Genomic DNA, 12,205 nt, shown 5'->3' with positions numbered 1-12,205 from the left:
TGCTGGTTTGGTTAGATATGTATCTCATGGTTCCCGCTCTTATCAAAACATACATAAATATTCAATACCACAAAATCCGTTTATAATTGATCACAAAATGCAGAAGAAAATTCAAGAAAACTTTTTCACAATTAATAAAGACGCATGGGTCGCTGTGTCTGACTTAGGTCTTGCAAAACAAAGACGTCTTTTTCCGATATTGAGGCCTAAATATAAAACATGCAAACAAAATATACACTTTCTAGGCTTGATTTTCGTGTAGACAACTATCATATCTACATTTGAACAAAAAATGAAAAAAATAAAAAATGGGTTTTTTGAGAAAATCAATTTCAAAAATGGTACTTTTTGGTTTTTGCATAATATTAACGTAAACGTACCGCAAATGATATTTTATACAGCCAGAGTATTTTATAATAAACATAAAGAGCGTGTTTTGGGCTCTCTGTGGACATAAAAAATATCGGTGTAACCCAAGTAGATCGCCAGTAATTAATTGTCAAAGTTCGTCAACAATTGACCGAGGAGGCGTTTTTGACATTTTTACAGAAAAAAAGCAAAAGGCCTAAAATTATTTCATGGTATTGGAGCCTTTTATATGTGTCCACAGAGTGCTTCAAAAAAGATAACATAATGTGGACTGAAAATCCATGGCGGGAGATCAAGCGAAACTTCCGACCTACGACGGGTGTGAAAAACACTGCTTTTCGCCGCGGCCTATTTAAAAATTCATAAGTCGAGAACAAAAAATCCGACGAACTTGCGATTTGTGTCGAATGCGGTTTTAGAAACGGCGCCGTAACATATATTTTTTTCATCGAAATTAAAAATTCGACCCTTTTTGCCTGCACGATTTGAGATGAAACCACCCATATATATATATATATATATATATACACTGAAATGAGGTGGCCTTAGTTTGGTGCTTCCTGAATAACTAGTGCGGACTCACGTTACTTTGACCCATAAACCGACATAATACAAGCACGTAGCCGGGATTTTGTTTCGGGGCGGGGGGGGGGGGGGGGGGGGGGGGCGCTTATAACAAAATGCTGTATGAAGGAGAGCGGGGAAAGAGGGCCCCAGCGAAATGGAAGATTTCGGGGCGAAAAGAACCGAACCCTATGCCCCCCCCCCGCCCCCCCACCCCGACCCCGAGCCCCTGGCTACGCGCCTGGCATAATGTATGATGTATCAACATGTATCATACATATTTTTTTTTGACATGAGTGTGCTTTCATCTGACCGAGGCGCGGACGGTCCATTTTAGCGCCAAGCTGTTGAAATTAGAGGGAAGAGTTGGACTGTATTTTGACCCGTCCTAAACCGTTTTTCCTTGAGTCCAAGAGCAGCCGAAGTTTAGAGACGATCTGATTAATAAAGCGGCGCCAAAGGTACACTTCCACGCTGTTATTTATCATTACTGCGTTTGTGCGATTATTAGTTAAACCAATCAGGGGAGTGATTCAGCCATGACCTCGCGTTTATAGTATGTGTGTCCCTGCTTATCGCTTCTATACCTTTGTCAGCGCTCAGACTTAGGTTGAAACGGAGAATTACAAATATGTTCGCTTTTTTTTTTCACGAGGAATTCACGAATTCAAATACGAAAACGAGCTCTATCGATTTGTTTGACTATGCAGTCACGTTACTCGCGAAAGGGGAGCGTCACAGAAAAATCGTTATTTCTTTTCATTTGAGATCCTAAACACGATTGCGCGTTTTTCTCGTAGCCACGCACCACAAAGTGCGCGAAAAAAAGACCGGAGACGCGGAAGTTTTGAGAAACTTTGAACTTAGCGCCACCGCCTCTATCCAGTAAAACGGAATAAGCGTTTTCTCGTCCGAATCCACCAAAACACAGACAGACACGCCCGCACACAGCGCAAGCCCGAAACGAACCACGACAAAGCCGCGGCGGCAGCGGCAGACTGCGCGAAAGGAAGCCGAAGCAAGTTATAGAAAGGACCAAGCCGTCGTACACAAGGTAAAGAGAGGATCTGGCGGGCGGAAGATAGACAAAGGAAACAAAACTCGCACATCGGAGCAGACGAAGGCAATCCGGTTTCGCGAAGAGGCGACAATCGGATTTCGGTAATCGCGTTGGCCAGATCAGCAGAAAATATCAAAGACGCCGCTTCAGCATGCAAGCTGGCGCGGGAACGAAGCGGCCGGCAGTCCGTCCGGCCCGGAAAGCTGCCAGCGGCCGACGTGCCCCAAAGACGACAACAAACAGAGGGCGCGGAAGAGCTACTACCGCCCTGCCACCTCCGAACACAAAGGGGAGGGGACTAAGACAGACCTTGTGGCAACGCGGTCGGCCCTTGTACTCCGTTCACTGCTAAGCTAACACTGCAGTAGCAGCCGCGCATTCGCGGGACGAATCAACCGCTCCCCATTTGATCACCTGACTCTGTTCTCTGCTTAGCCTGGCTACGGACGAGAGCGTCGTCACGTGGCGAAAGAAAGACTATTGATTGGTGCAACGAGCACGTGGTTTCCTCTACGTCCTCGGTTTAGAAGTTAAGGGAGGATAGGAACTGCAACAGGCAATTGCTTACCAGTGACATCGCGCACCCCGGGTCTCCTCCAACATCCGCGTTGGACGCCGCCATCGGAGAGAGTGGGAGAGACTGAGGCAAACCTGACAAGGCTTTAACCTTTACGTGGCGTTTGGATACACCAATCAGCGGTGGCCCTGAAATCAACGTGACTTAAATCTAGGCTTATACTGTCGAGACCGGTTGTAATAAAATCGGTTATAACTAAATAGCTGCTACAGCGAAGCGATCACGATTTCCCATTTCCTTTTGCACTTCGTTATAACCGAAGTCGGTTATAACGAAATAGCGGATATAGCGAAGTGACTACCGATTCCTGATGATTTCGTTGTAACCCGTCTCGACAGCATATGTTACGAAGAGCGAACTCACGTTGTATTCGACTGAGAGCTGATTGGCCCAGCAAGCTCGCGGCTCCGACGCTGCTGTCAGTTGAGGCGTGAACGGGGTTCAGAGAGCAAAAAGAAACCTAAAGGTTATCCGCGCATTCGCGCATTCGGGGGAGGGGTTTTGCGCCTCTCAATCCGAGACGGAATCAAACCCGCTGTGTTCGGGGGCTCCCAAGCGCGAAATTGAAATGGAGAGGCAATCGGACGAAGACCGAGCGGCTTGCACGATATAGCTCTCCGACATGATTAAAAATTACTTCCTCGTGTTGCAGATGCGCCGGCTGTAGCGCGAGGATAATATTTATGCGTTTGCGGGTATTGCAATACGTTTCGAGCATTTTAAGTTCTCAATATGGATTCAAGCACCACAATTGAAACTCCCCCCCCCCCCCTCCTTCTGGATTTTTGGGTTATTAATTAATCAACTATACTTACTTGCCGCCACAATCAAATATTTTCGTCTCATTGCACTTTATCTTCTTTCATTTAACCCTACCCCGCCCGTAGGTGCGCCTGCCTTTGTTATGGGTGAATAATTTTAGAGTATTTCACCTTCCAAAATTTATCATTGTTGAAACCACATTGGCGACTAATATTCGAATCTTCATTGATTCTGGTGGAAGGAAGAGAACGTACACGTTGAGAAACTCGTTATTTTCAACTCTTAATGAACATATTGCTTGTATCTCTATGCGGTATGTAATATCTTGAATAGCACGTACCCTATGGCCTTTTTTCATTTGTAACACTTTTCTGTACATATGAATTGCATCGAGATATCCCACGTGAAACTATAAATTCTGCTTAAATGCAATCAACTGTTGGCTGTCATAACATTGTCCCGCTAATGCCAATACATCTGTTCTGTTTCTTGCAGGCTCGCCACCGGAGACAGATGAAGGTTGGTTAATTTTTTTTCTAAATATCAACTAGGGTTAGATTTTTTTTTAAAAGTACTCGTATCGTGATATGATAAAGAACACAAATTTAATACCGTGATATGACAGAAAGCACACAAACGGGTATCGACGGAGACGTGGGGAGCTATCTAATAATTATAAATGAAGCTCTTTCAAAACTTGAGATTCTTAAAAAGGTTAAGGGAACAAGAACTCCCTATAAGAACGTGTTCACGCTGCAGAAAATAAAAACACATCAATTCTGATCGTCGTTAAAAAAAGTTTGATATTTTTACATCTAGTTCCCTGTTAATTTCCAGATTTTCTCGTTTTCTTCCGAAGTGAGTAAAATTAAAGCGATATAGCCGGCTCCTTGAATACCCCTGCGATTTGTAAATTCAAATAAAAACACCCCGTAGATAATGACTGCCTCGACCCGTATGCGAAGCTATGGTGCAGCAGTTCAAAATTTGTTGCCACTGCCAATCAGTCGCGTAACCGGCCAACTCGACGTTTTCGATCATACAACGAAGACCGAAAAAAAAAAGGAAAACAGAAGCCCGTTTACCAGATGCACATTCGAAACATGTATAATAGAATTACCGATACTAACCGTATTACACCATCTCAGTTTAAGACACTTTTTTACCTATGACCGCGCATTTGTGACTAGAGCGAGTTCACCCCTATTGTCATCCTATTTGTTTTCCCAAACACTCAAGAAACCAAATTCGGTATTCATTTTTTGAGAGCTTGGCATCATCGAAGAATATTCGATCCTTTCAGAACCGAGTAAAAGGAGCATAATATTTAAAAAAAATCAAGATTATAAAACATAAATAAGACAAGGTTTATTTAAAATACTGTAGCTAAGATGTAGCGATTCTTTTTCACTAGGTGTATTTTAAATATGCTAGATGGATGGATCAATCCGTCTAACTGAAAACAATGTAGAAGAAGGGTCACTCTGACATAATTAGTGCAGTTTAATCAGATTCTATATATTGATGTAAACCCAGCCATACTAAAACAAGAAAGAGCTTGATTTTTTATCGCTAGTTATAAAGCTTTATTTGCTTCTTATCTCTCGTTCTGATTTGCTTGCACTAGGACCTTGGATAACGGACAAGCTTGGAAAGAAATCTCAATGCTCCGATTCGCTTAGAACAGCACTGATTTTTTCTCACTCTCAGCCCAGTATAAATCTTCCTTGGTTAATAAATATTTTATATAAATACAAATCATATATGCAGTCATCAAATAATAGACAATCGTTAAATAAAGAATATTTTCTTAATATTATTTTTGTGGGAAAGGTTTGATTTAGATTACCACTGTAAAACTGCAATGAGTTAAAACATCTTGCCTTTTTATTCTTCATTCCGATTTATAAACCAAGTAACGCACGAATAATAGTAGTATAATGAAATTCATGAAAAAAGGAACTGCAGGGAGCAATAGGCAAACACAATAGAATGACCCGCTCACCGATGAATATAGTTGTGTTTTTAACCTTCAGATGAAAAGTACAAATTAAACGTGACAGACCATCCCATGTTAAGTACGAAGCAGTGACACATCTAAGGACGAATATAAAGTATATTCTGAAGTGTGCTTAACAATTTATGATTTAGGATACTCCTCGCGCCTAATTGTTTCGTTGCTTCTTATACTTCTCGACAGATGGCAGCAACTCGAGCCAGAACAGCAAGCCAATATTATGGCTCGTCTTTCTGTGCTTGTACTTCGGACTCTCTTAGCCGACCACAAGTTTTCCTATTGAGGTAAGAAGCCGTCACCTCGCGTCACTGACGAACAACGGTGTCTTAAAGGGCCCATGAAACGAATTCGGAGCTGGGATGAATCAATTTAGATTGGGATTTTATTAATAGCACGTCGTTCAGTGGGCCAAAAGAAAAAAAAAGTACGAAGTCAAAAGCCTGACATTCGGTACGAAAATTTCAGAACTCAGCGGACTATTTCGTACCTCCTTCCCTTCGTAAACTCTCTGCCTTTTCGCTGTGATACATCCGCGCTTCACAAAGCGCGTCACCGGGTACAAACGCACGGCACATGACACCGGACCTCACTTATTCCCTTCACTCCTAAGCTGACATTGTAGTGGAAGCTAGGCGCATGGTGGACCAATCAGCCGCCTTCCTTTCTTCACCTGACTTCATTCACTGCGCTCTGGTATGCGCTAGAGAGCGTGATCAAGTGCTAAATGTGTGGCTGGCGCACCGAGCACGTAGCTTCCACAGCACTGTCAGCTTTGGGGTGAACGGGGTGGGGGAAAGCAACTTTTGTGTGAATTTTGAGCGACGGGCTAATTTTCTAGGGGGATAATGGCTCTGTCCGGGTGCACAAACGAGAGTCCGAGCAAGAAAGGACTCCGCCCTTTCCGTCTTCTTGAACTGTTTGGTAGAATGCGCGATTTATGAGTTAAGGAGGAAAGCTAAACAGGAAAAAGTTGGAAAAGCGTTTCATGACCCCTTTAACCTAGAGTTCACGAGATAAAACCCTGCAAGGAAAGAGAAAAAATTTAAATACTGACTCTGCATCACGTTTTGCGCAACACACTGAGGTGCACATTTTTGTTTGTATTTAACTTCATTGTACAGCCCTCATTTTTAAACCGAGACAGGAGTTTTCAAGTTTTATGACAGGTGATCTTGAGCAGGCCTTGCTCCCTTTCCAAAGCATGGGCATGCGCGTGCTCAATGGGAAAAGGGCATGCTTGGCTGTGTATTCCTAATTTCTTTTTAATGATGTATAGTAAGGCTCAGCACACGCGTGAGATCTTAGCTTTGCAAACTGCTTTCTTTGCAAAAACTTTGGCCCAAGAAAAGACTCACATTTCGCATTCATCCGGTCGTAAAGGGGTTCCCGGTAACGCCGCACAGATGTTCACTCGAAATTCGTTACAACGAAGAATTACTGTTGCCAACAAAAACCTTTCCATTGGAATCTTTCTTTCTCAGAACAGGCTAAAATGAAGTTGAAATGAAATCGTATTGTATTATGTCGTTATATTGGGTGCTTTATTTTAAATAAAACGATTAAGAAACCAGTGCTTACTTAACAAAAAAAAATCATGTGAAGATCTTAACATTTCGAAGGACTTTCTTAAGATCGTTCATTAACCTCGTCAAAATGAGGAGAGTTCGTTCTCCCGCCAACCATATTAATATAGGATGTTATGAATCGAGAGGCTCGCTTTGAAATCAGTTATAAAAATTGGAGCCTGGAAGTAAGCATAACTTCAACTTTCCACAAATATGTTTCTTGGCGGAGCATTTCAACTTGTGAAATTTCAAGGAATAGCTTCCTTCCAGGAAAATAGGCCAAAAACTAACGTTCACACGGCGGACGCCGAAGCAGACAATCGAATTAAACCAAGGGTAAAAAACCTAGGTCGGAGAGACGAACCAACTGAAATCATTAAAAGACTCTGCAATTTAATGGCGGACTCCCTCCACTTAGCTAAATTGTCAGTGCGCGTGTGTTGCGTTGTTGCAGCGCGAGCAGGAAAGCGGCAATAAAGGCGGAGGTGCTTACAGACGTTTGTCACTTCCTCGCAGCTGGTATTGCAAACGTGACCCATGTACCACGTGACATCATTTGTCGGGTTCGAAGCTCTAAGAAGTTTGGGCACTCTAACCAGGGGTGGCGCTTGTGGCGCCATCCGCGTTGCAGGTTTGCTGCGTTAATCACCAGATGGCGCCGTAATGCTGCAGCCTTAATGATTTCAGCAGATATATATATTTTTTTTACCTTTGACGATTTTTGCTTTTGCAGGTACCAAAGAGCGCGGTCCCTAGCTGAGATTCCCCAAGAACCGCTAAGAACGGACGCCCGGTCAACTGGAAACCACCTACCAACAGAGGGCGAATTTACTACTTGCTGCATTATTGTGCGTTTCCCTCGCTTAAAAAAAGAAAACAAAGGAACACTTCTAGAGCTTACGCAATACTTTATAAACAGCAGAGTCATAAGTTACTTATAAGGCAATCAAGTCGAACCTTCTACAAATGAAAACAAAAGTGTCCTTCTCACCTTGGCAAGTTCAAGTGAAGATTTTCCGATGATTTAAAAGGGCTGTGTAAATTGGAAATGTGCATGGCGCGGCAGAGTTAGCACATCAAGTTTATCGTTTGTTTTCCTTTGAGAAACAGTAGGCTGACATAATTGCTATCACTGTGACAGACAGTGCTCATTTGGGGACCAGCCTAAGTCGAGACTTCGGCTACCGATAATAACCTGTGCGATCTCGGTACTGTATAACCAATCGTTAAAATGAAAACAAAGCGAAAAAAATCAGCTGATATTGAGTCTGTGCTAACTGCGTCGCGCAATGTAGCTTTCGTTATGTCGCTGTTATTGCTTTATTGTATCTAAAACGGCATCGGGATCGATGTTTTAATTGCTTGTTTTACGTTTGTTTACTTTTGCATATCATAGTGACGTATTGACAAATCCTTAACTACGGCTATAAAGTGACTGTCGACTTGACGTATTGACAGCTTTCTAACCGTACAGTCTGCCAGAAGTCCCTTCAAGTATTTTAACCCTTATGTATCTGCAACGCCAACCACTGGATTTAAACCAGTAAGGAGGGAAAGTCTGAAACTGCATTCTTTTCCTAGTGGCTGAATGTTGCAAAGTAAGGTGATTGACCTATCGGATGGATCCTGGGGCACTACTGTTGCAATCAATTCTGAGAGATCAAGATTTAGTTGTTTAAGGGGTATTCACACGAGGGAGAAATCCCGGGGATTTCTCCCCGGCACGCGCGCATCACGAGATAAAAACGCGAGGCTTTTGCACATAGCAAAGCCTGACGTTTTCGTCGTGGGATGCGCGTGCCGGGGAGAAATCCCCGGGATTTCTCCCTCGTGTGAATACCCCTTTAAACACGGGAAACGACGAAATAAAAATCAAATATACTGTTTAAGTTATATTTTCTTTGATAGAGGAGAGGTTGAGGTCATATGCCTTTCAGGCCATCCGTATCCCCACATTTTATTCGCGGGAACTTTATGGCCCTTAATTATGAGTTCCAAACTATATTATTTTTCAAAAGCACGATTTCACACGCACAAACAAATAAACGATGTGCAAGGCACTCGTATAGTATTTATTTCTGTAGAATCAAGGAACAACTATTTTATGTCCCAGCAGGCCTAAATCGGTTAGCAACATCCTACAAACAAAATAATGCCTGTGGAGATGTTTTACATTCATATCCCCATTTCTGACGGCACTCTTTATTCCTGAAAAGCTGTCTTTTACGCGCATAAAAACATGGAATTTTCTGTACTTAAAATACTGCGGACATTTCGGTGTACGCAGGAGAGGAAACATAAAAACGCATATTAAATACATAATCACGCACCAGGCATCAGGGGTGGTGCGTGATTACCGGGCGTGACACCATCAGTTCGCGAGTTTACAAAGTTTAAATACCAGACGTATGACGATACTATGAACAGGGAAAGCAGAATAAAAATATCTGGAAGCAAAAACAACCAATAAACTCAATCTGATCATACTACAGTTTTCTAGCCCGCTTTGGTAATCTGCCATGTAGCGTAATTTATCCTTTCTCGATTGATTTAATGGTTTTTAGGATGACTAATTAAAACATTTAAGTAATCAAAGAAATGTTTGCTTTTGTATATTGAACACAGCGGATATAGCTTTCGTAGATTCAGGTAAACAGTTTTTTTATTCCCCAATATACGAACGCGAGAATTGTGCCAGAGCCCATTTTGCATCTTTCCCATAAGTGGTTCATTCAAATCTTACGAATAGCTCTTTATGTTTTCGAAGGCCTTGAAGTAGAATGCAAGAGTTTCGTGCAGGTGTTTTAAAAGATACCAGTGCGAAAATTTCGAAAATGCATTCGTTGCAGGAGTTCTTTTGTAAACAAAACCTGTTTTTTTGGCCACTTTCTCAAACCTGTGCCTTTGATCACATTGCACACTGCTCGTGAGATGAAGTATTAAGTGCAGGTCATAAACTACCACGGAACTATCGATTGTTACTTCCGCGACACTGAAGAGCCGCAACAACTTGTCAACATTTTTTGCGGTTAAGGTTGCTTTCACTTCTCACATTGAAATGTTTTTTTCTTCATGTTTTGAGAGCCCCTGACTACTGCTTTTATGTCCTTCAGACGGTGACAATGTAAGAAGAAAAGGGTGCGGCAAGCAGCAAAACAACATTTTTAGCAGCCTATGAGATTTCAATATTAACATATAAGAACTCATAATTAATCACCCCTTCTTTTATTAGGCTGTCAATGACTCTAACAACTGATACGTGAACAAAGAATGGGCGTAATAAGTTCTGACATGCTGATGATATAATTTCTACATCTGGTGTATGACCTGTGACTGCTGTCGCTTCCGCTACTGGTTGAATTTTTGTACGTTAAGAGTGGCCACACTCTCCTATTGTTACGGGGCCGCTATTTACTCTCGCACATCCTTTGTAGAGCGTGACGCAACGCAGATGACGTGACGGTGGCCTACCTACTTACACCCAGAATGTATGCCCACGGTTGCTCGATCAAAAACAATGTACGGCGCGCCGCTTCGTATCGCCGCACATAGGCAGAGGCGAGATTGATCAGCTTACACGACTGGATGCATTGGTGGTAGTAGTTCCGGGCAATCCAGACGAAGGGCGCTGCTGAGCAGCGCCTGAGAAATAATGATCAGCGCAGAGATACCACGGAACAAACCAAGCAGCGCTTAGCAGTCACTGACCGCTGGCGCCGCGGTGGTTGCTCGGGGTGCTAGGCGCGTATCGCCGTTCTGCGTTTCAAATCGAGCGGTCGTGGTATGCCACGCACTGGGAATAATTTCTCGTAAAATATGCAACGAAGCAAATTGCCAGTGCCTCTGCTTTGTACAGACGTGTATATTGTATACAACTAGTCACAACGTGAATCTAAATAGCATATGAGAGTTATTTATGCTGAACAATAACTGATTTCTAGTTGATGAGTCACTGTAGAGGCATGTCTTCTTGATTTGCGCCAAGATAACTGGGTCCTCTTACAGATCTGAACCTGCGTCGCTTACCGATATGTTCTCTAGCTCAAACTCTTTTATTATTAATCGGTCACAGAAAAGAAACATCTGTTTTTCTACGTAAGCTCATATCGTCTTTTTTTTTTTTAAGCTACTTCGTCTTGTGTTGCTTTGCTTACTCTTTACAGTCTCAATCCTGAAAGAATTTGCCCTAGTCAGGCTTTAGTAAACGATCTTACGTTTCGTTAAAAAGTCTGTGCGCACTTAAACTGTGTGTCCGTATTCAATCCTTGTTTGCCAGAGCCAATGCTTTCCACTGCTGTTTGTGTTTCATGCGTATTTCCGTTGTATTATTTTATGTCATGTTTTTTTTCTGTAATAAAATGAAGTGCACCGACCGTGTCTCTTTCTTGCTCAAGCACGGCAAATTGTCCGCAAGGACTCGACATTTTCTCAAACTGGGCTGCGCGCATATTTCTTTTCCGTGATGTTGACCAAAGCTGTACCGCCCTATTCTCCAGACCGTATTTGCAAGGCTCAAATTTCACACTAAAAACTCGGTCTGCAGACATAAAGACAGGAATATGTGTGGACACGCCTCAAGCTTCTTCTATGCAAGCTTGCTTCATACATGAGTAGGCTATTTAAGTGCATGCCTGCGGGCAGTTATGACCAATGGCATACAAGGACGCCTCAGACAGTATGTGCGCACTGTCTTTCGTGGGATGCGTTACCGATGTGACCGCGGCTTTTATTTTAGCATCGGAACAAGAGACGACAAAACAAATCACCCAAGAAACAGGAAAGCCGAGTAAAAGAAAAAAAAATTCTTATGTTCTATGAAGGTTTTTTTAATGCCGATTTTTTTAGTGATTGCGCTCCTTTTTTACCGTAACATTTATACTGTTCTAAAATTGCGCTAAAGCATGGACAATGTAGCTAACTTTCAGCTGGAAGGACATGTGATTCATACTGCCGCATAGTTTGCGTTAACCTCAATCTTACCCACCATCGCCGTGGTCGACGAACTTAATAACGTTACCTAAAATGTCCGTAAAAAAAAACAAAAAAAAACAAAACAACATAGTTGGCATTTGTAACTGGTAATCAATAAAAAGTATGTATGGACACAGCAGAAAGTTTTGTGGTTGTGGCCCAGTGCTTGGCTCTAGAGAGAGGCACATAGCAGTCGGCGCGCCGATACCTACAAAAAGTTTTTTACGACTCAAAGCAAAATGAAAGCCGAACGTTTTCTCGAATTTGTATTTTACTAATCAAAATGGCATTCTAGAAAAAAAAATATAAAACAACTTTCT

General features: G+C 42.4%; 1 protein-coding gene across 2 annotated transcripts in view; it reads left to right on the top strand.

Annotated features, from left to right (window-relative positions):
* The window catches only part of LOC8035937, a 465,884-nt gene extending 454,597 nt beyond the window's left edge, over positions 1 to 11,287 (top strand). For both annotated transcript variants that reach the window (XM_029968194.4, XM_029968195.4), the window contains 3 exons: positions 3,828 to 3,851; positions 5,533 to 5,633; positions 7,648 to 11,287. In XM_029968194.4, coding sequence (XP_029824054.3) covers positions 3,828 to 3,851; positions 5,533 to 5,609 — 101 coding nt within the window. In that variant the 3' untranslated portion in view covers positions 5,610 to 5,633; positions 7,648 to 11,287. The remainder of the gene's footprint in view (positions 1 to 3,827; positions 3,852 to 5,532; positions 5,634 to 7,647) is intronic.
* Positions 11,288 to 12,205: the final 918 nt, after the last annotated feature.

This window comes from Ixodes scapularis, unplaced genomic scaffold (genome assembly GCF_016920785.2).
Source record: "Ixodes scapularis isolate PalLabHiFi unplaced genomic scaffold, ASM1692078v2 PGA_scaffold0__279_contigs__length_252992795, whole genome shotgun sequence".
NCBI lineage: Eukaryota > Metazoa > Arthropoda > Arachnida > Ixodida > Ixodidae > Ixodes > Ixodes scapularis.
This window is presented reverse-complemented; position numbering and strand designations above follow the sequence as displayed.